At 36.7% G+C, this 23041-nt stretch overlaps 1 protein-coding gene across 2 annotated transcripts in view; it reads left to right on the top strand.

Moving 5' to 3' along the window:
- Znf148 (zinc finger protein 148) overlaps positions 1-23041 on the top strand; it is a 141251-nt gene that overhangs the window by 76865 nt on the left and 41345 nt on the right. For both annotated transcript variants that reach the window (XM_008842978.2, XM_008842979.3), the window contains exon 5: positions 19087-19212. In XM_008842978.2, coding sequence (XP_008841200.1) covers positions 19087-19212 — 126 coding nt within the window. The remainder of the gene's footprint in view (positions 1-19086; positions 19213-23041) is intronic.

Below are 23041 nucleotides of genomic sequence, written 5' to 3'. Positions count from 1 at the left end.
CTCCATCCAGCAGTGGCTTACTGATTTTCTCAATATTTTTGAGGAAACAGGTTTTTGTTTCGTTGATTTCCTGTTTTCAATTCACTGATTTCTGCTGTAATTTTGGTATTTTTTCTTTTAAAACTATTTAATTATTTTGTGTGTGTGTGTGTGTGTGTGTGTGTGTGTGTGTGTGTGTGTGTGTGTGTCTACAAGCAGCTGGAGGTCAGAGAACAACTTGTGGGAATTCATTTTTGCTTTCTATTCTGTGGGTCCTGGGGATTGAACCCAGGTTGTCAAGCTTGGTGGCAGATGCTTTTACTGGCTGAGCCATCTTGGCCCTATTTTTCTTTTGTGTTTACTTTAGATATTTAATTTGCTTGTCTTTTCTGTGATAAGTAAAAGCTTAGGTTACTGATTTTAGGCGCTTCTTTCCTAACATGCATTCAGTATTATGAATTTCCTTCTAAACACTATTTTAGTTATATTGCTTAAACTTTGGTGAGTTGAATTTTCATTTCCATTTCATTCCTTGTGTCTTTGATTTCCAAGATTTGGAAATTAAATGGATATTTTCCAACTTTTGTTGTTGTTGTTGTAATTTGACTTCTAGTTTTAATTCTGTTATATAAAAGCAAATATTATGTGATGACTATTGTTTTACATTTGTTAAGGTGTGTTTTATGGCCAGCATGTGATCTGCCTTGGTCACTGCCCCATGTGAGAGTGGGAGGATGTATGTTCTATCATTGGCTCAAGTAGTCTTTAGACTGCAAAGCCTTTTTATTGTACTGATGTAGCCTGAGCCTTGTCTTTTTAATTTCTTACTCCCTTAATAAAACTTCTTCAGTGGTTCTTCATTGCCAGACAGCTAAAATGCACTTTTTTACATAGTGGAAATAGACATTATCATCAGGTGTTTTTGTCTGACTTCTCTACTGCACTTTTACCATAGTTCATTCTTGAAGCATATTGGGTTACTTCAGTCAACCAGGTCCACTATGATGTTTTCCTTTTGTATTTCTTTGTAAAATTATTGTTATTATGCTTTAAGATTTCTAGGTCTTGCCTTTAAATTTTGTGTTCTTAATACCTGGGCTATAAAAAAGTTTGACTTTGAGTGAAGATATCTGTGTTTTGTTTTTCATTGAGAAAAGATTTTTAATTGAAAAGCTTAGATCTTCAGTTCGTAGTTCAGAGTCTTGACAAGTGCAATAAATCCATTCATATAATCTGAAACCCATAGATGTAGACTATTTCCATTATCCTAGAAAGTTCCTTTGTATTTCTTTCCAGTCAATCACCTTCATAATAGAATATTTCTATCATAGTTACTGTTTTCTCACAGGAATGTCGTGTGATGGAGTTATTTGTAACTCTAATATCTGGCTGGTTTTTTATAGCTTGTTTTTACAGTTTATGTTGAATAAATAGCATATTTTTACAGTTTATGTTGAATATTGATAGTTCATTTCTTTTCTTTGTTGATTAATGTTCTATTTTTCTATATTCTAAAATTTACTGTTTTTCTTTTGTGTGTGCTGTCTCATTTGTAATATTACAAACAGAGCTACTATTATTATTGCACACCTTTTTCTGTTCTGTAGTTTTATATGTCTTCTCTTGAATTTTGTTTCTGAGTGATTTACTATCCATCTTTAAATCAAAATCACTGGTTTGATAAATACATCCTCAGTAAATTTTGAAATCAGATAGAATAATACCTCCAGTTTTGATGTTTTTTTGCAAGACTGTTGTGACATATGTCCTTTGTATTTTCATATATAGAATTGGTCTTAGTTTAGAGCCAACTGGGTTTTTATTTGATTTGCATTAATTCTATATTATTTGATGATAACAGTGCTTCCAGTTCATTAAATAGCATATATACATTTATTTGGATTTTTTTAAATTTACCTCAGCATTAATTTACCACTGTCTCTAGTTTTTAGTGTAATTAAACACATTTCATTTGGATGTAAATAACATTCTTTAAAGATTTGGCTTTTAATTGTTCATTAAAGTGATATAGAAAAGCAGTTGATTCTTTTTGTATTGACTGTAATCTGTAACACTGTTCCATTTACCTTAGTTCTAAGAATTGAATTGTCTATTCCTTACATTGGCTTGCTACCACACCCGCCTGAGCTTTCCTTGTTCGGTTTTTTTTTTTCTTTTTTTTTTTTTTTTTTTTTTTTTTTTTTTTTTTTTTTTTTTTTGGTCTCTTTGAGACAGGGTCTCTCTGTAGCCCCAGCTGTCCTGAAACTCAATATGCAGACAAGGCTGGCCTTGAACTCACAGAGATCCGCCTGAGCTTTACTTTTTATAGAGAACCTGGCTCTGACATCTTGAAAGACATCTTTTTAAAAATTTATTTGCTTGCTTGTTATTGTATACAGGTCCTCATGTGTGGTGCTCGGCAAACAAGGGACCACTGACCTACACACCCTTTGGCATTTTGTGTTGTACATGCTTCCCAAACAGATTCCCTCTTCATGCTGACTGGGAGTGGATACAGTGTGCTTCTCGTTTATGACTTGAGGACTGAGATGCTGAGGAGTAGATGATAAGGAAAAGCAGGAAGGAGAGGAAACGGGCTATAGCTGTATAATTAACCCCTTCCCTAGGGGTTACCTTGGCTACCCTAGTTCTGGTTTCCATGTCTGTAACTTCATCATTTTGAGAATGTTTCATTCAATCAGCAGTGTGTGACCTTTTGAGATTGACAGTTTTCACTTGACATTTAATGCTATGAGGAACTAAGAACTATCTATGTTGTGTATAGGGAATGATTTGTTCTTTTGTGAAGTAACAGTTTAACGACTCTCTTATTAAGGAACATTGTAGCTTTCAGGTTTTGATTGTTACAAATAAAGCTGCTGTAGACATTGGCATGTGGGTTTTATATAATCATAGATGTTGCTATCTCAAGTGAATCCCTACCATATCCATGCCTTATTACCCATATATAATGACTTCTAATATTTTGTTGTATTGATGCTTTTCCCACATGCACATCAACACATCAACATGTTTTGAACTTTTCTGAACTCCTTATTTTAAAACAAATTTCTTCAGTATCTGCTTGCTACTCCATTTGTATGGTTACCCAAATTTGAATTGTGTTGCTTCTCAAAGATAATGATAAATGAATCTGTGGGGGAAATTGGGTCATGCTATATAGCAGATGGGTAGAATTTAGGATTTATGTAATTGTTTTATAATAGAACATAACTAGACAAGACAAAACATTTTCCTTTCTTAGTCATATATTCCTGTTGGTGGCAAGGGGGACATCTTGGAATTACAAATATATACTTTTTTTTTTTTTCATTCAAAAGAGTATTCACCAGGAACAGTATGATCCAGGTCCCCCCAAATGTAAACACTTAAGCTAACAGGCTATATTCATTTTTTTCTAGACTGGGTGTTTCAAAAGATTGCTGGCAATGGCTCATCAGTTAAGAGCATGTACTCTTTACAGAGGACCTGATTTTAGTTCCCAGCACCCACATAGGTGTCTCATACTCACCTGTAACTCTATTTCCAACAAATTTGATACCCTCTTCTGGCCTCCATGGGCACTGCACACACTTGGTGCACATACGGGCAAACAGGCATATACACATACACATAAGTAAAAAGAAATTAAATTTAAAAATTATATTGAACATGGTAATATTTTTTCATTGCTTATTCACTTGAAAGTCACAAAACATTTTTCACATTACCATCTTTTTGTTAATTTAGAATGAAAAGTTGAGTGTCCTTAAATTGTTAATAACTTCAGTTCTGTAGTCTTAAGTAAATTCTCTCTCTAATGTCTGGTTATAATTGAAGTTAAAAGTTCTTAATTTATGGTAACTATTAGTTTTCAGGATTTGTTTTGACCTTCCATCTTTTGAATGTATATAGCTTACTTATTGGATATTTGTCCTCTAATATGTTACATATTTTTAAATTAAAATTTGTTCTTAGTCTTTTAAAAAATTGTTTATTTCCATTTTATGTGTATGACTGTTTTGCTTGCAAGTATGTAAGTGCAGCCCATGTTGTGCACAGCCCACAGGGGCTGGAAGAGGGCGTTGAATCCCCTGGAACTGGAGTTACAGATGGTTGTTAGCCACTGTATGGGTGTTGGGAACTGAACCCCTGTTCCCTGCCAGAGCAGCCAGCTCAGCAGTTGTTGAGCCATCTTTCCAGCCTAGTTCCTTAGTCTTACTAGTCACATTTCAGGTGTTTATCAGCTACATGTGAATCATGGTTCTGTATTGGACAGTGTACATAAGGAATATTTTCATCATTGAAGCTTGTTTTCTTAGGCAACACTGTGTTAGAAAGCTTTGCAATCAAAACACTAAATTCATTTCAGAAATTTAAGAAAAACATTTGACCCATCCTTTTTATTCTTTCAGGTTCATTGAAGAGAATTTGAATGCTCATAAACTTCTATGGTCTTTTGTTTTTTCCAGTTTGATAACAAGCATGTTAAGAGGACAATTTATGCTGTATCTTCACAAAATGGAACAAATTATAATTGACAATAATATATGCTGTATTTGTCTTCTAATAAATTTTTGGATTGTATCACTTGAGCGAAAACATTTTATAAATTAGGAGCTACCAAAAAATCATGTTCTTGTCATAGAGTAGTATATATAAAATATTTCAGGTATGAGGTATGTATAACTCCTGAAAAATGTGCTTCAACAGTTATGAGACATTGCTTAAATTTTTAAATTGCTCTTATTTATTTGTGTGTGTGTGTATGTGTGTACATGTTCATGTGTGCATGTGCTTACACGTGAAGCTCAGAGGACAATTTGCAATAGTCAGTTCTCTCCTTCCACTATGTCTGAGTACCAGGGATTGCACTCAGGTTACCAGGCTTGCTGGCAAGTGCCTTTACCCACCAATCCATTTCACTGACCCTTGTGTTACATGTTTTTTAAAAATATTTATTATTTTTATTTTATATGTATGCATGTATGTGAGTGCACCTGTGTTGTGCAGTGCCGCAGAGGTCAGAAGAGGGCGTCAGATTCCCCTGGAACTGGAGTTAAGGACGGTTCGTAGCTGCCATGTGGGTGCTGGGAATTGAACCTGGGTCCTCTGCAAGAGCAATCATTGTTCTTAACCACTGAGCCATCAATCCAGCCCCTGTGTTATGTTTTAAGTCATGAATTTCTGTGCTATAAAGCAGCATGAAATTGTAGGTATATGTAAATGCTTTTTGTATGTGTGAATAAATTTCTAATGAGACACTCAAAATACATTTGGCCATTACAATAAGACAACTGTTTTGTTTTACAGCTTTTAAATTTTCTTAAATCTTATTAGGAGGATGGCATATGGGATCCTCCTAAATAACTCATGATTCAAGCAGTAAAAATTTTAATATGCATGTGCTAGTGATTTAAGTCTGTATCTTGTGGTGGGTGACTTCCTCTATTAAAGGAGGAATCATTTTACCCATTTAACTAATTTTAAGGTATTGTTTTGCCCCGTGGATTGATTGCAGGGTTGGATTGTATTTATTGATGACAAAGATCTTTCAGAATCATCCTGGAAGGTGACAAATTGTTTGCCTTTGTATTTGTTTAAAGAGCCATTGGTGTGATGTTTCTTCTGTCTTTGTTTCTTCTCCTTGGCTAACTTCCAACTTGTCATTAATTATATTGTGTAGTTTTTCAAAGCCATTCCTAAGTTGTAGCCAGTACTTAATTACTATTAGATATCTTTCTCAAATTCATTTAAGGGATTCAGTTTTCTTATATTTGTCGAGTCTTGGCTTTTGTTGGGGCTGTATGCTTCACAAGGGTATACATTTTTAATGTATTGAAATCCCTTTTACTTCAGCACACTTGGGATATAATTTTTAGTTGTAGATGAATTACATTCATCTTGAGTAGAATAGGCAGTAATGGCTTATCAACTCCAGTTTTTTCACTCTTTTACTACTTGTGCTCCAAGGCTTTTGATAACTCTTACCTTATAAGAATCAGTATCTGAGCAGAAAGCATGGACTGAACGGTACCTTCTTAAGTCTTTGCTGGTGAGAGTTGTCTTATTGTTATTAATTTCAACTCAGCTTATAAGTAGATGAATCGGAGTACCACTTCTGCAGTTTGAGTATCCCTTATCTGAAATGCTTGGGACCAGAAATATTTCAGAATTTCACTTTAAAAAATTTTGGAATATTTGCCTGTGCATAGTAAGAGATCTTAGGAATGGGACCTAAGTCTAGACATAATACTCACTTTTGTTTCATATGTTCCTTATTATAGAAAGCCTAAAGATACTTTTATACAATATTTTTGCTGTACAGCCTGCAAGATGAAGTCAACTGTGCAACTTTCCACTTGTAGCATTAACACTCATACTGAAGTTTTTAAAATTTATTTTTATGCGTATATGTTTAATAGCCAATTAAATGGTATGCTATCATTTATTTGCTAAGTGCCTATTGACTGACATTTATGTTATTACTAGTGCCTATTGACTGACATTTATGTTTGAGTGAATTAATACAAATTATGCTTATATATGTGTATGTGCATGTTTAATTTCTTTCTCTACATGTATGTATATTGGAATAGACCATTCATACAGAAAATTGGACCAATTGTTAAGCATACATCTTCATAAATTTAGTCAAAAGTGATGAGTACCCCATGTACAAAAATCAAGGCATAGAACATCACTAGTGTCCCTGAGGATTCCCCTTGCCCCCCATCACAAGTATCTAATTCTTAGAAATTACCAGGATACTAGTGCCTTTTATCATGGTCTATTAGCTTGCTTGACTTTGAATTTGATATAAATAGAATAATATATACTGTGTACCCTGGCTTCTTTCTTTTGTTTATGAGATACCTTATACATTTAGTAGATTGTTCTCATTTCTGAATATATTCATTCTAGTATAAAAGACAATTGGATTACTTTAAGTGCTCTGCCGACAAGTTTCAGGGTAGATTGTATGTTCACCCTGCTTGAGGTGCTGATTTCAACTGCCACCCCCCTCAAAAAATAGCAATTGTTTTTAGATAGTGGTCACTATGAAAAGTACTGCTTTGACTACTCTAGAATGTGCCTTCTGATGAATGTTTTTACTCATTACTGTTGGTAAGTGCCCAAAGTTTTTTATTGGTTTGCCAATTTATAATAATTGCTCCATATCCTTACTATCTGGTATTGCCACGTATGAGATTTTTTTGTTAAATTCTATGTGTATGACTGTTTTGCCCGAATGTGTGTAAGTATACCACATGTGTATGCACACACTGGATTTTAATTTTAGTCATTTGAATAGTTATGTAGTAGAATGAAATGTGATTTTAGTTTTCATTTCATTGACAGCTAATGAAGTTGGTACTTTATCATGTTTAGTGACATTTCATATGTTTTCTGTGATACACATGCTCTTCTTTTGCCCATTTGTCTGTTAGGTTACTTTTTCTCAACATGTCTTCAATATTTTTTAAATCTGTTCAGTATATGTGTTGTAGCATGTTCCACTGTGACTTGTCTTTCTAGTCTTTTGATTAACAGGAGTTAATAAGTCTCAGTTTGAATTCTCTTCTTTTGATAGTGTTTTGTGTGTCCCAGAACTATTTAAGGTTTTCGGGCTAACTTAATATCAAGAAGGCTTTGTTGTTGTTGTTGTTAACTGCTAGGAGTTTTATGGTTGCCTTTTTCCATTTAGATTCACAGTTATTTAGAATTTTTTTTTTTTTTTTTTGCTAGTGATATGAGAATCAGAAATTTGTTGATGGCTGTTTATTTTTTGAAAACTAAACTGATAGAGATTTTCTTTCAATTTCACATTGATAGCATAATTATTTATATTTTACAACTATTAAGGTAAAGTAAGAGAAAGGAATGGTTACAGTGGCTCCCTCCCTCCTTCTCTCCCTTCCTCCATTCCTTCTTTCCTTCCTTCTGACAGGGTCTCATGTAGCCAAGGTTGGCGTCAAATTCACTACGGAGCTGAGGGTAATATTGAATTTATGATTTACTTGTCTCTACCTTCCAAGTGTTATGATTACTGCTATGTACTACCACCCTTGGCAAGATTTTTCTTTTAATAGTAAGAACTTGTACTAAAACTGGACTTTTAAGATGATAAAGTAATATGGACTTGTGAAAATATAAAAATTTTTAAGCCATAAAGATCATAAAAATTGTTGCAATCTTACTGCTGTAGAAAAAATACCATTTGTTCCTTCGAAAGCATTTTAGTGTTTCTTTTTGTTGTTTTCCTGTAGGTATTTGTGTGTTTCTGCAAAGTTTACCCATATATATTTGTGTGCTTGTATAAAGATATAAAAAGTCTTTGCATGTTTATTTATATTTATCATTTATCACTTAATTGTAGTCATGAACATTTCTGTCATTAATGTTAATCAAATACATTACTAATAACTGTACAGTAATCTATAGCTATTGTCTGTTGCCTCATTGTTTATTATTGAGTATTTGAATTTTGTACTTTTATATCATAAATAATACTGTGATGTTTTGTACAGTTATTTTTTCAGTATGAGTTTCTTGAGGGGGTTGTTTTGGTATTGATTGATTATTTTTGAGGCAGGGTCTCACTGAGTAGCTCTGGTTTGCCAAGAATTTGGTATGTAAGCCAGGCTGGCCTCAAACTCGCAGAGATCTACCTTCTGCCTCTGCCTTTCCCTCTGCCTCCTGAGTGCTAGGATCAAAGTCATGCACCACCACACCTGGCTCAGATGAATGATCTCCAAGAATAATTCTGAAATACACTTTCTGTGTTCACATATGATCCTGGAAAGGTGATAAATAATTGGACTTGGTTTTAGAGGGTAAAGAAGAAAATGAAAAGAGAATCAGTAGATGGGAAATATATACATAATAAATACATTATTGGGGGGCGTGCATACCACAGCACACGTATGGAGGTCAGAGGACAACTTTGAGGAGTCAGTTCTCTACTGCCACTTTTATATGGATTATAGGGATCTAACTCATGTTGGCAAGCTTAAGCAGCAACTGTTTTACCCCACCAAGCCCACTGGCCCTGGAAATGGATAATATGTTGAAAGGCAGGGAAATTCGAGGAAGACTGTTATATGAAAGGAAAGATAACTTAATTTTTAGTTGTATTCAATTTTAGATGCTAAGGTGTATAAAAGATGTTTTGTAGCTATTGGTAACCTTTTGTGTATTCAAGCAACTGCACATCTACAGTTGTATGGTAATGATGAATAACTATACATATTTATTTGATACTATAAGGCTTTTAATTTTTTAGTTTTGTTATTTTTATTTTATGTGTATGTTAGTGGTTTGTATGTCTGTATGTATGTAAGTGCACCCATGTCGTGCAGGGCCCACGGAGGTCAGAAGAAGGTGTGAGATCTCCTGGAACTGGAGTTACGGATGTTTGTTAGCTATTATATGGGTGCTGGGAATCAAACTCAGGTCCTCTGTAAGAGCTACCAGTGCTCTTAACCACTGAGCCATCGCTTCAGCCCCTGGTACTTTAAGGTTTTCGAGTATTCTTTATGTAGTCTTTCTTGATTTTCTAATATAACATGGTTACTTTTTTTTTTTTTTTTTTTTTTTTTTTTTTGTCTTTTTGAGATAGGGTCTCCCTGTAGCCCCAAGCTGTCCTGGAACTCTCTTTGTAGACCAGGCTAGACTCAAACTCACAAAGATCCACCTGCCTCTGCCTCCCAAGTGGTGGGATTAAAGGCGTGTACCACCACACCCGGCCTTAACATGGTTACTTTTTACTGCCACGAATGAACAGATGAAAAAATGATTGTAATAAGTGGCATCAGGACTCTATTATATACTGCTGTGTGCTATAGTTTAGGTACTCGCTCTTTCTCTCTTTCTGTGTGTGTGTGTGTGTGTGTGTGCAATTTCAGCTAACAGTACAGAAATTCTATGAGGATTTTCTCTTTGAGTTTTTAAAAATATTTATTATTTTTATTTGTATGAATGTATTGCCTGAATGTGTGTAAGTACACCCATGTCATGCAATGCCCACAAATGTTAGAATGTGGGTGCTGGGAATTGAACCCAGATCCTCTGCAAGAACAGTTAGTGCTCTTAACCACTGAGCCATCTCTTCAGACCCTTCCCTTTGAGTTTTTAACTGAATAGAATTCCAAGTGATTTATTTTAGTTGTTCAGTCTCACAGTACTATTACTATTTGGCCTGTACTATTCTTTTTTTACCATCCTATCTGCGGAAGCCAAGCTTACTCATCTAGTAATTGGAAAGGTGGATTGAAACTGAAGTCTCCAGTGCTTTACCTAAATATTGTTGTCATTTGTCCACTTTATTTCCTTTAAACATGTCTATTAGGTATTCCACAACCATTAGAAATTAATTTTGTATCCTGGAAGTATCCAGCTTAACTGTAGTGTATATGTGGAAGAGCAAGTTTGTGCAGAAAGCATTAAGAAGTGGGGGCTGGAGAGATGGCTTAGTGGTTAAGAGCACTGACTGCTCTTGTAGAGGACCCAGAGATTCCCAGCACCCACATGGCGGCTATGAACCGTCCTTAACTCCAGTTCCAGGGGAATCCAAAGCCCTCTTCTGACCTCCGCGGCATTGCATGACACAGGTGTACTCACATACATACAGGCAACACACTCATACACATAAAATAAAAATAATAAATATTTTTTTAAAAAAAGAAAGTGTTTACAGTAGTGTAGAGGAAGTAGCACTGGACTGTAAGGTATCAGATTTTGCCTTCCCCCTCTCTTTCCAACAAGCCCCTCTTCTACTTTCATTCCCTTCTACTTTCATTCCCCCACCCCCTCTCATTTGGTGATCATAAGTTGAGTTAGAGTTAGTTGGCAGAGCTTGAGTAGAGTTACTTATAGGAGCATGGACAACTTACCTGTGACTACCACTGAAGAACATGTCTCCCCAGCAACCATTGACTGCCTGCAGCTCCCCAGGAAGGAGTGGGGCCTTGTGAGTCCTCCTCTTCTTTGAGGGAGTGATGATAGGCCCACTCTTGTGCAGCAGGTAATCACTGCCTGTATGAATGTTCATAAGTGCAGTGGAGATCTTGGTTTAAGTCTTGGTTTTGAAACTTGATAGCTTAGGTAAAACACCACTGAAGTTTTAGTTTTCCTTATTGGCAACATGAATATAAGAAATAATTCAGAGATCATAATAGTTAGGATCTTAAAAGTCCCTGGATATTGAAGTCTGGGGTTTAAATTTTAATATTTCCTCTTTATTAATGCAAGTTTTAAGCAAGACAACCTTTTCAAGGGCCTTGGTTTTGTTTTTAAATGGGATTAAAATTCTTCCCCTTAGAGTTACTGTGTAAATGCAATACTATAATAGTTTAGAGTCCATGTAACCCCCTGCCCACCACTCCAAGTCATGGTATTCTTAATGCCCATGATAGTACCTAATACACAGTAAATGTTGGATAAATTGTAGTTTGTTCTGTTGAGGAGGCAGAATCCTAAACCTGCAGAACAGCATATAAATATGAAATATTTTGTAGTTAGACCAGAATCTATTAACTTCTAATTTAACCATAGTTGTATAAAATCTAAAATTATTACTAAAAAATGCCATTAATGTATAGACTACATTTGAATTTCGTCCGCTTTCCCTTTCACTGCCTCCTCCTCTTCAGGATTCACTTCAGTCTCACACTTCATTTACTTACGCCTCCGTTTCCTCCAGTCTTTGGCACTTGCTTAGTCATTTATCTTTTTTGACCTTGATACTTTTGTTGATTTGCTATGGTCAATAGTTTAGGAGAAGACCTCTCAATTTGAGTTTCTGTTAACATTTACTGCAGTTAGAGTGAATGTCTTCACCCCTCACAGTGCTGGCGTTGCAATACTATTATTCTCATTGTAACCATGTTTCTAAATCTGAAGACAATTCTTTTATTGCTTTATGCCAAGTACAGACTATACAGACTACTTTTTTAAATCTTTAGCCATAAGAAGTATAGTAATTAGAAAAATGTGGGTCCACAAGAATTTATAGCAAAAATTTCATTGTGTTTTTAAGAGGAGAAGGTGCTGATGGAGCCAGGGATAGTATTGTAGAGAGGTAGTGAAGCAGGAGAACCTCAGTAATGGACGTGGGATAGAAACATTAGATGACTTGGAGGAAAACTAAAAGATACCTTTTTTTACTGGGTGAGACCATAAATCTCTATTCAAAGTTGAAATTGAAAATTGACAAGAATATATGGCTTGAGAAATGGAGAGGAAAGTTGGTAAGGACAGATACTTTTACCAGGTGACATAGGTTTTTTTCTGCAAAGCATATCATGAAAAATCATGAAAGCTGAAATCAGGCACTTATAATTTTGATACTTTGACAGTGTTTTCGTTTCTCATTAGAGAAATGATAAAGCAGCAGTTTATATTAATTTATTTGTAGAAGACTACATGATGAGATGATAAGGCCCCGAGTCAACAGTGTTTGCGATGTTCAGTGAATTTGCATGCAGGATGTCCCAAGTGAGAGGAAGGAAGACTAAAGTGATCTCAAGGAGTCAGTAACCTGCTGCTAGGAGATGGGGAGAGGGGAACAGATGAAAATTTATAAACCAAATGACATGCTTATTCCTCATTACTATGTCAGCTAATATTTATATGTCTTACATTTTTGACATCATTGAGTGTGGAAAGGAAGTTGGGAGAGAAGCAAGTTTGGAAGTAAAATTGAAAGGGAATAAATAATGATAAACCTGCAGATCTAATTAAAGTCTCTTGTCTCATAATACCTGTGGCAGTTACTTCAAGTAGCCTTTGCTTTCTGATTCTTCCTTTTGAGTTTTTGCCCTTTTTCTCTGTATCACTCATTCATTCGTTTAATTAGAGAATGCTGTCTTGAAATGTCAGTTTCTGTAATCCATTAGAACTGTGGCACTTGCACATTTTAAGAGCTTGGGAAGGCAGACCTTACATGTGTTCTTCACATTTGCGATGATGTTTGCATGTATTAAGGTTGTAGTACTTTTGTTTTGTTTTAGCTTTACTGAATTTAGTACAGAACAGGCACTTGCTAGCTACCAGGTGAATAAATACAAGATACCATAGGAAATTACAATAAAGAATATTGTATATATACATGAAATAGTTAAGTATAAAAGTAAGGCCTTTTTTTTTTTTAATGGAGACAAAAAAGTCTTGGAAAAGAAAGTCATTCTGGATTTTAAGCCTGAGCTAGATTTTGAGTTTGAGATTCTTTATGTTCAAGCTTGCAAGAATAAAGAGATGTATTAGAGCTTTCAAGAAAAAAGAGTCAGATGGGGAGGAACAGGGGGTGAGGCTACCCAGTTCTCTGTAGGGCCTGCTTTTGGGATGGAGGGAACTTGGATCTGGGACGAGCAGAGATCGTAGAGTTTTAGGTGGTGAAATGCTTGCTTTAGCTAAATCTGTTGCAAAAAGGATGGGTTTATAGGTAATGATGTGTCATTTAAAATTTTTTTTTTAATAAGTGTACCTGCATGCAATGCCTGTGGAGACCAGAAGAGGGCATCTAATCCCCTGGAACTGGAGTTATTGACCGTTGTTTGTTGCAATATGGGTACTGGGAACCAAACCTGAGGCCTCTGTAAGAACAGACAGTGCTCTTAACCACTAAGCCATCTCTCTAGCCCCTGTAGTTTACCTTTTTGTGAAAATAAAAATATAAGTCACTTTCTTCCCTCCCTTCCCCTCCCTTTCTTTTCTTTCTCCGTCTCACAGAGATCCCTTCAGTCTCACAGAGATCCCCCAGATCCACCCACCTCTGTCTAGGATTAAAGGTGTGCACCACCTCAGCAGGCTCAATTTTCCTGAGTTCTCAGGCTAAGGATTTAACTGAGTTGGTGGAATGCTTCCTAGCATACACAAGGCCTTGCATTTGATCTTGAGGGCCACATAAACCGGACAAGGTAACGCAAGCCTGTAATCCTAGCACTCAGGAGGTAGAGGTAGGAGGATCAAATGCTCAAAGTCATCCTCAGAGCCATAGTTTGAGACCAGCCTGGAGTAGATGAGACCCTGTTTTTTAAAAAATTAATCTTTGCTGGACATGGTGGCCCTTGCCTTTAGTCCTAGTGCTTGGGAGGCAGAGGCAGGTGGATCTCTGTGAGCTGGGGCCCAGCCTGGTCTCCATATCGAGTTCCAGGCCAGCTGGGGTTACAAGGAGACCCTGTCTCACCTCCCCCCAAATCTTCTCAAGGAAGGGACAGGTGATTTAATATCCCTTTTTCACATTTACAAAGCTTTTTTTTTTAAATGTATTTGTTTTTATTTTGGTGTATTATTGTTTTGCCTACATGTATGTAAGTGCTCCAGTGTTACACAATGCTGGTGGGAACCCAAAGAGGGCTTCAGATCCCCTGCAACTGGAGTTATAGTTACTAGCTGCCATGTGGGTGCTGGGAACCAAACCCAGGCCCTCTGCAGGAGCAGCCAATGCTCTTAATCACTGAGCCAGCTCACCAGCCCCAAAACTTTCTTGTTTTTTATAACTGTTGTGTTCTCGCTTGGATCAAGGAAGTCCAAAATCATTGCAGACTTTTTGCAGCTCCTTCTTTGTAACTGTCTTACCGTTACCATATTTTCTATGTATATGGCTTGCATCTTTAAAAATTTATTATTATCACTACTATGATGATGATAATGATTATATGTGTGTGCACACATACACATGCTGTATGTGTATGAGTGCACATGCAATAGCATGTGTGTAGAGGTCAGAGGATAACTCTGTTCTTTCCACCTTTCCGTGGCTTCTGGAGATTGCACCCAGGTTACCAGATTTGCACATCAAGAACTTTTACTTACTCTCTGAGCCATCTCGCCAGTTCCTACCAGCATCTTTTTGTAAAAGGTTGCAGCAAGGAGGGGTTTGATGAAACATAGATATTTTAGAGTTAGGCCATACACACTTTAGAGTAGAGTGCAATTAGAAGTTAATATAGAAAGATAACTTTATTCCATTTATAAATGACAAGTTTATTGGAACATTCTAAAGATGTAATTTACTGCATGCTAGGTTAATGCTTGTGTGCCTTACATTTGAAAATAATATAAATATGATCTGTTTCCATGTATGTGTAACTAACTGAAAGTGTGCATTAATGCTTTTTTAAAAAAACTGTACATAAAGACTTTTTAGTTTGTGAATAACTGCTAATTGCAGAGCTTATTTATGAGTCTGTCTTAACACTCCATTTTCAAGAGTTCCTATTCTTACTGCTTCATGTTACATTTTCCTTTTTTTTTTTTTTCTTTTGGTCTTTTTGAGAAAGGGTCTCCCTGTAGCCCCAGCTGTCCTGGAACTCACTATATAGACCAGGCTGGCCTTGAACTCATAGAGATCTGCCTGCCTCTGCCTCCTGAGTGCTGGGATTAAAGGCGTGCGCTACCACACCCAGCTCATTTTCTTTTTTCTTTTTTAAGTTATAAACTGAAAGAAATGTTTGAATTACTTTTTGGAGTCCCTACAAAATAGGGCAGAGCAGTTCTACAGCTGTTTATGTCCTTTATCTCTATTGGTCTGATACTCAAGCTGAATATGTAGTTGTATTTTAGCAAACATCGGAGCTTAGGTTGTAAGATGTCTATTCCAAAGTTTGGATGGTGGTGATTTTACCATTCTGTTACGTTGTAAATAACTGATTCTAAAATAATTCACAAGTGGTCACTGTTCTGTTCTGCAACCTGATAGAATTATTGGCTAGATAATCATCTGCTTTTTGGTCTGTGATTCCCACAGATCTCCATTCAGGAATTCTTGAAAGCTTCTCCTTCCTTATTTTGTCAGTCTGAAATCTCTGGCTTACAATAGCTCAGCATTTTACTTATGAACTCCTTTTAACTTAGCTGTCTTCCTACTTACACTGACTGTAAGATGTTTGTAGTCTTTTTGTACCATATTTCTTGTATTTTTTGAAAATGTGGCCGTATTAACTGAGGTTCTTAGTGTACAAGCATGCGCCTTAGCAGCCCTAACAAGCTAGGCTTGGCTACCTGTCTACAATATACCAAGTAAAGAATGAGTAATAATGAAAAGTAGAGAAAGGTGATTTAGTCAATGTCATCACTTTGAGAAGAGGAACTAATAGAAGTCTAGTGACTCTCAGGTCTGTTTTTGGGATTCTAACATGAGATTTAGTTTAAATAGAGAACAGGAAGTATACATAACTAAGCAGTCCTGCCTATCATTGAACCATCATTGCCTGGGCTTCAGTCTGCCCTGCAAGGTAGCTTGATCATTTGTCAAAATGGTGTGAAATCGGGGCTGGAGAGATGGCTCAGCAGTTAAGAGCACTGACTACTCTTGCAGAAGACCTGGGTTCGATTCCCAGCACCCACATGGTGGCTACGAGCAGCCTTAACTCCAGTTCCAGGGGAATCCAAAGCCCTCTTCTGACCTCCACAGCATTGCACGACCAGGGTGCAGTCACATACATGCAGGCAGTACACCCATACACATAAAATAATAAGTAAATTTTTTTTTTAATTGTGTGAAATCCCTTCCTGGGAGACAAGTTCCTCCCCTGACTGGCAGTGGACTTTGAGCTTTCTCTCCCCTTAGCATGAGATTTCTGGGGACTTTCCTATTCCTTAGGGCCCATTGTTGGAGTAGTCTGATAGGCAAAGTGAGGGGTGCCTTATTCACATCAGGACTCTTAAAGCCACTGGCACATTGTGTTTACTTAGATGATTTTCATAGCAAAGTGTCAGGGGTTTTTTTGTTTTCATTACAGGGATGAAGAATCAAAAAGGTTGCACTGAGGAAGGGTATTGACCAAGCATTATCAAATCTGACTGTGTGTCATTAGGGACCTTGGAACCTTGATATGCTAAGGACAAGCAGCTCTGGAGCCTAGATCTAAAGACAGGATAACAATGTTGATATCTTTTTCTTTTTTATGTATGTGAGTGTATTGTCTGTAAGTACTAAGTGCACCCTTGTAGTGCAATGCTTGCAGAGGTTAGAAGAGGGTTTCAGATACCCTGGAACTAGAGTTAAGAACGGTTGTTAGCCACTATGTGAGTGCTAGAAATATAACCTGGGTCCTCTGCAAAAGTAGCCAGTGCTCTTAACTGCTGTGTCATCTCTCAAGCCCCACAATGTTGATATCTATGTCTCTTGGACAGTTTCCGTATTATATTAAGCATTAAGTCTTGAATTAAAAAATGACCTAAAACCACACAATCTCATAACCATATACTTGGTAATGGTTTGTTGAAAACACCAAGGGAAAAAAAGAGCTATTTTGTTGAAAATAGCACAAAAAAGAAAAAATGCTGAGCATAAAAATATCGAATTTTCACCATTTTACTTAATTTTGTTTTGATGTTATCATCTTTTAGAATTTTGAACTGGTTTCTTGATTTAAAAGAGAGCACATCAAACTGTCCAAGTATACCTTTAGTCCCCAATATTTTACTAATTTTTGGAATCTAACCTTTTTTGTGTGTGTGCTTGTAACTTCACACCAGTTCCTTAATTGCAGCATTGAAATTGGTATTACTTCTACTGTGTTCTGGTAGCTCTTAATAGACTTTTTTTCCAGTTAGATTTAACAGTTTCTCTTCTTAGTTTATGTATTCTTGATTTTTATTTCTCTACTGCCTATGAATGAATTCATTAGCATCCTAGTTGTTACACATACACATAAGGTCACTGTAAGAAGATTTATGTTAGGTTCAACGAAAGATGAAAAGTACTTATTTTTCTTTTGTCACAAAGAACCTTTCTGTGTGTAAAAATCAGAAAACAGATTTATTTACAGTGAACACAGTAGAAGATTAGCACATGAAGGGTCTAGTGAGCAAAGTCTTCTGAAGAGTACTGACATGAAGTTTATGTTTAAGTAAAGAACTGGGGTAGGGGCAAGAGGTATTTATAGGTAAGGAATCCTAGTTGAGGTGTGGACCTCCCATCCCTGTCTCAGCTCCAGCTGAGTCTTTACTGCCTGAGGGGACAAAGTGGTATCAGGTTAGAATTACTCCAGTATACTCAGTCCTCCATGTATCTGCTATTCTGAAGATCCACAGTGACTCAACAGGAAGGGTTAAGGACAGTGATTTATCTCTGTGCCTTCAGCAGTGGAAAGGGATGAGATAGATTAGACCCACAAAGTAAAAGAGACAGACTCTATGAAAGTAGAAGCGCCCAGCTTTCATCATGAATTTAGTTACTTTGTAGGCCCAAGTGTGGAGTCAGTGCTTTTTAGCAAAAGTAATTTCTAATGCCTATTATAACTCTCTCATTGTATGTATGAATATTTGTCAGTCTTGGTATCAGCCAATATGGCCTTAATAGGTTTTCTAGCCCAGTGACAAACTGGTGCATGAGAAGGGTACAGGTGCTAATGACAGAAGCACATAGGTGAAAGGAGCCAGATACTTAAGCCTGAAAGTACAGGTACCACTATCAAGCAGAATAAAAGAAGAATCCAAAGTCAGAAGACATGCAAGTAAATGAGTTCTACTGGTAATCATCCTTCTTGTTAATAGCTCCAAGAGTGGGAACTCCTAAGACTGAATTCTAGTGGAAGGAATTTCATGTCAGGTAACCATGCATATGATCTCCATAATTCTTGTCTTTACTTATTCTTGACACAAGCAACTTCTCTTTCGTTACTGGCTTTATAATAGGGCCTGCTATGTAGCCCAGGCTGCCCTCAAACTCATATTTCTCCTGCTTCAGCCTCCCAAGTGTAGGATCTATAAACATGCACCCCATGCCATTTCAATTCTTGATAGCTTCTGCTCTTGTCTCAATCGTTTTCTCTGACATTGGTAGTTAAATGTCTTGTGGTTTGGTCTTCCTCACCCCTTGTCACGGGAAAGAAATTTGTCCTGGTTAGTTTGATCTGATCCCACCTGACAGATGACAAGAAGTTATACCAATAAACTGGTTTTAGCCAAATTCAAGGAACTAAGAAGTAGAGGCATGGCTCTTAGCCTGGGCCTCCCTGGAGTCCATACTGTTTGCCCTGTGAGTGATGTAGCATCTGGAAAATACCCCTCAGGTTATTTTGATAGCAGTTGTACTTCTGCAGAATGCACATTGGACTTTTATGCATTTCTAAAATCAGCTTTGTTTTTTTTAAACAGATAAGTGTAAAGCAGGAAATTACTTTTACTGATGTATCTGAGCAACTGATGAGAGACAAAAAACAAATCAGAGAGCCAGTAGACTTACAGAAAAAGAAGAAGCGGAAACAACGTTCTCCTGCAAAAGTAAGAGAATATATTAAGGTGGTGGTCAATAACCTTTTATTCTCAAACTATTGGTTTCTTATGGACAAGAACCTGTTTGGACCCTAAGATAGATGTAAAAGTCTTATGTGGTTTAGTTCAGTTGGTGTGTTACACCAGCTTCTGCTAGGAGGGAACGGCAAGGAGAGATGTGTACCTGCAGGGAGGTGGTGGGTCATGCTTTTGAAATATGAATGTTAAGGTTTCCTGAAAGTTTAAACCTGTTATATATTCATCAGGGATATTTTAATAGACTGTAAGCTCCACGAGGGCAGAGACTTCATTTTATCACAGCTGTATCCCAAGAGCCTGCAGAAGGAGGCATAGTGAACTCTTGATAATTTTTAGCTGAAGGAATGGATTTGTAAATAAACAAATGCATTAGGTGTTGCCTGTTTTTTTATTTTTCTCTTTCAGGAGTAGCAGGCCATATATAGTGTTTTGGTATTTTGTAGCATTTGGCATTAGTAATTCTGTAAACTCAGTGCAGTGTGTTTGTATCATTATAGTTTTAAATAAGCTTTTTTCTTACCTTATGTAGTAAAGAAGCCACCTTCCCCTTCCCATTTTTTGCGGCAGGATCTCATATAATTGAGGCTGGCCTTGAACTGGATATGTAGCTACTTAGTGCTTTTGATCCTCCTGCCTCCTAAGTGCTGGGATCACAGGCATGTGCCACTATATGTAGTTTTATGTAGTGCTGAATATCAACCTCAGGGCTTCATGCATGTTAGGCAAGCACTCTACCAATTGAATTACATCCTCAGTTTCCCTTGTTTAAAAATCATATTATCTATGATCCTTGTTATTATTGTTGTTTTAGTATTCTTAATTAATTTTTTGAGAATTTCATACAGTGTATTTTGATCATATCAAACCCTCCCCCCACACACACACCTTACTACTCCTTGCCTGATTTCATGTCCTGTTTTTTGAATTTTTTTTTTTTTTAATGTAGCCTTAAGGCCTGTTGAGTCTAATTTGTGTCCCCAAATGTTCTTCACTTTGGGTCCATCCCCTGAAGCATGGTCTCCCTACACTTAAAACAGATTCTTCCTCTCCCAGCAGCTATCAGTTGCTAATAGATTCACATCTCCCCCACACCTACCTCCAGACTGGGATTTTGTCTGGCTTGAGGTTGGTTTTTGAAGACAGGGTCTTGATATGATCTAGCCTAGGCTGGCCTCAAACCTGCAGTCTTGCTGCCTCCACCTCCTGAGTTACTGGAATCACAGTGTGAACCACCATGCCAGTCAATAGCAGGGGCGTTTTGAATGCTTCTTTTTTTATATTTATTTGAAATCATCATCAGTGTTTCTTTATCTTGTCTATTTGTATGCTGTGGTATACTAGCAGCTTAATATAAGCCAGTATGGCTTTGCAAGAACTGAAATTGCAGCCCTTTTGAGCCAGTTGCTAAAAGCATTGGTAGCTAGTTACTATCCCAGTCCTTGCATTCCCTAACTCTTTAAACCTTTACCACCTTACCACTGTTTGAAAACTACAGTTATATTTCTGTTACCTACTTTGATGTTTTTGCCATATTCCTTCCTTCAAAATTTGGTCGATATGTGTAAATACAACTTCCTTCAATTTTTAATGTGCTTAAACTATTTTTATACTTAGAGTTAATAATAGTTATTTGTTTGTTTTTACAGTACTGGGGATCAAGCACACACAGGTCTTTGCTTATGCTAAACAAACACTCCACCACTCAACCACATCCACAGCTCTGTAAAGTTTTTGTAAACATTGTTGGCTGCATAATATATTTTGAGAAGATCATGGTATATCTAATGATTGTTACATGAGCATTGCTGTGTTTTTGAAAAGTTGTATTCTTTTTGTGTCTATTTTAAAGCATGTTGTATGCTTCTCACTGTGTTACTGAATGAAAGGGTATGAATATACCTTAAGATTTCTTGATGTTATTCCTTCCAGAAGTGCTGTGCAAGTTATATTCCTACCTGCGTGAATGTGACTTGTCTGCCTGTATTGAGGCTCAGACTGCTTTTTTATAGCTTGCAATGAGAGTCTCACTATAGCTGAAATTTTTATTTTAGTTTTGGTTCATACTAAATTTGTTTTTCTCATTTGCCTTACCATTTTATATTTCACATTTTATGAAATCCTCTCTCCAGTCTTGCTCCCGTCTTTTTTTTTTGGAGCCTTAATATTTTTTTTTCAGTGATAATTTTTTTATTTGTTTTCTTTTATATTAATAAATAAATTTCTCATAATTTCAGGTTTTGTGGAAAAATTAATTTCTAAAATTGTAATTGACTGTGTTACTTTGCATTTAGTGTTTACCTTTGGGAAATCTGTTGTAAGATTTATTTTATTGTATGTGTATGAGAGTTTTGCCTGCATGCATTTATGTGCACATGTCTATGTGTTGTGCCTGTGAAGACCAAAAGAGTGTGTTGGATCCCCTGGAGCTGTAGTTACAGGCAGTTGTGAACCACCATGAAGTTTCTGGGAGCTGAACTCAGGCCCCTGGAAGAGCAGTACACACTCTTGTCATTGCTTCCGCCCCCATTTCAAGATTTTAAATCAACACAATATGTGCTATGTTTTTGTGGATATTTTATTGCCGTGTTTTTCTAGTGCTATTCTGTAATGTCTTTTTTAAAAATATTTTATTACTTTTACGTGTATGAGTGTATTGCCTGCATGTATGTAAGTACACCCGTGTCGTGAAATGCCCGTGAGGATAGAAGAGGCCATCGGACCCCTGGAGTTACGGACAGTTGTTAGCTGCCATATGGGTGCTGGGATTCGAACCCAGGTCTTTTTCAAGATCAACCAGTGTTCTTAACCACTGAGCCATCTCTCCAGCCCCTCTGTAATATCTTTTTTAAAAAATAAAATGATTTTTATTATGTTTTAATTATGTGTATGTGCGTGTATGCATGCATGTGTGTATGTGTACATGAGTACAGGTGCTCTCAGAGGCTTTAAAGGATCCCCTGGAGCTGGGAATACAGGCAGTTGTGAACTACCTAACATGGATTCTGGGATTGAACCCTGGTTCTCTGCTAGAGCAGTATGTGCTCTTAACTGCCGAGCCATCTCTACAGCCAGTTTAATGTCTTTCTGAAATTCTGACTAAATCCGAGATTAAAGTAATTGATTTTGCCTGTTTCTGTGAAGACAGACAAGTTTATCTTGGGTTTATAAATCAATGTGTTGCTTATTTTGAAATTCCCTATATATTTTTAAATTTTAATTAGGTTTTGTTTTGTGTTTTGTTTTATTTGAGACAGGGTCTTTATGTAGCCCCAGCTGGCCTGGAACTCACCGTGTAGACCAGACTGGTATTGATTTCACAGAAATTCACCTGCCTATGCTTCCCCACTGCTGGGATTAAAGGCATGCACCACATGCCTGGCTGAAATAATTTTTAAGTTTCTCAAAAATTTGATCTAATAAGTATAATGTGTGTTAAGAAAATGTTTAAGAAGATAGTCTTTTAGAGGAATTCTTCGGAGGGTGAAGTGACTAGAAATAATACATAGCAGGCAGAGGTGTGAAGAGCAGAGTTTATTATCCTTGGAAGGTTCTCTCTGCCAACAAACACCTTTTCCAAATCTTGGCTTTTACCACTGTCAATATCTGTAGTGTGTGTTACCGTTGTGTCAGATGGGAACCTGCACAGGAAATACAACTAGGGTAATGTGATTGGATTTTGGCTAGAATATCAGAGTTTGTGTATCTCTAGATAAACTCAGATCCTTCAGATAGCCATTGTAATGAGAAGCTCTTCAGGACTTTGCCATCATTAGTTGCCATGGACATTAAACAGTAGCTA

This window comes from Nannospalax galili, unplaced genomic scaffold, assembly GCF_000622305.1.
Source record: "Nannospalax galili isolate Female #2095 unplaced genomic scaffold, S.galili_v1.0 scaffold18, whole genome shotgun sequence".
Lineage (NCBI taxonomy): Eukaryota > Metazoa > Chordata > Mammalia > Rodentia > Spalacidae > Nannospalax > Nannospalax galili.
The sequence above is the reverse complement of the archived record's forward strand: the minus strand, read 5'-3'. Positions and strand labels throughout refer to the sequence as shown.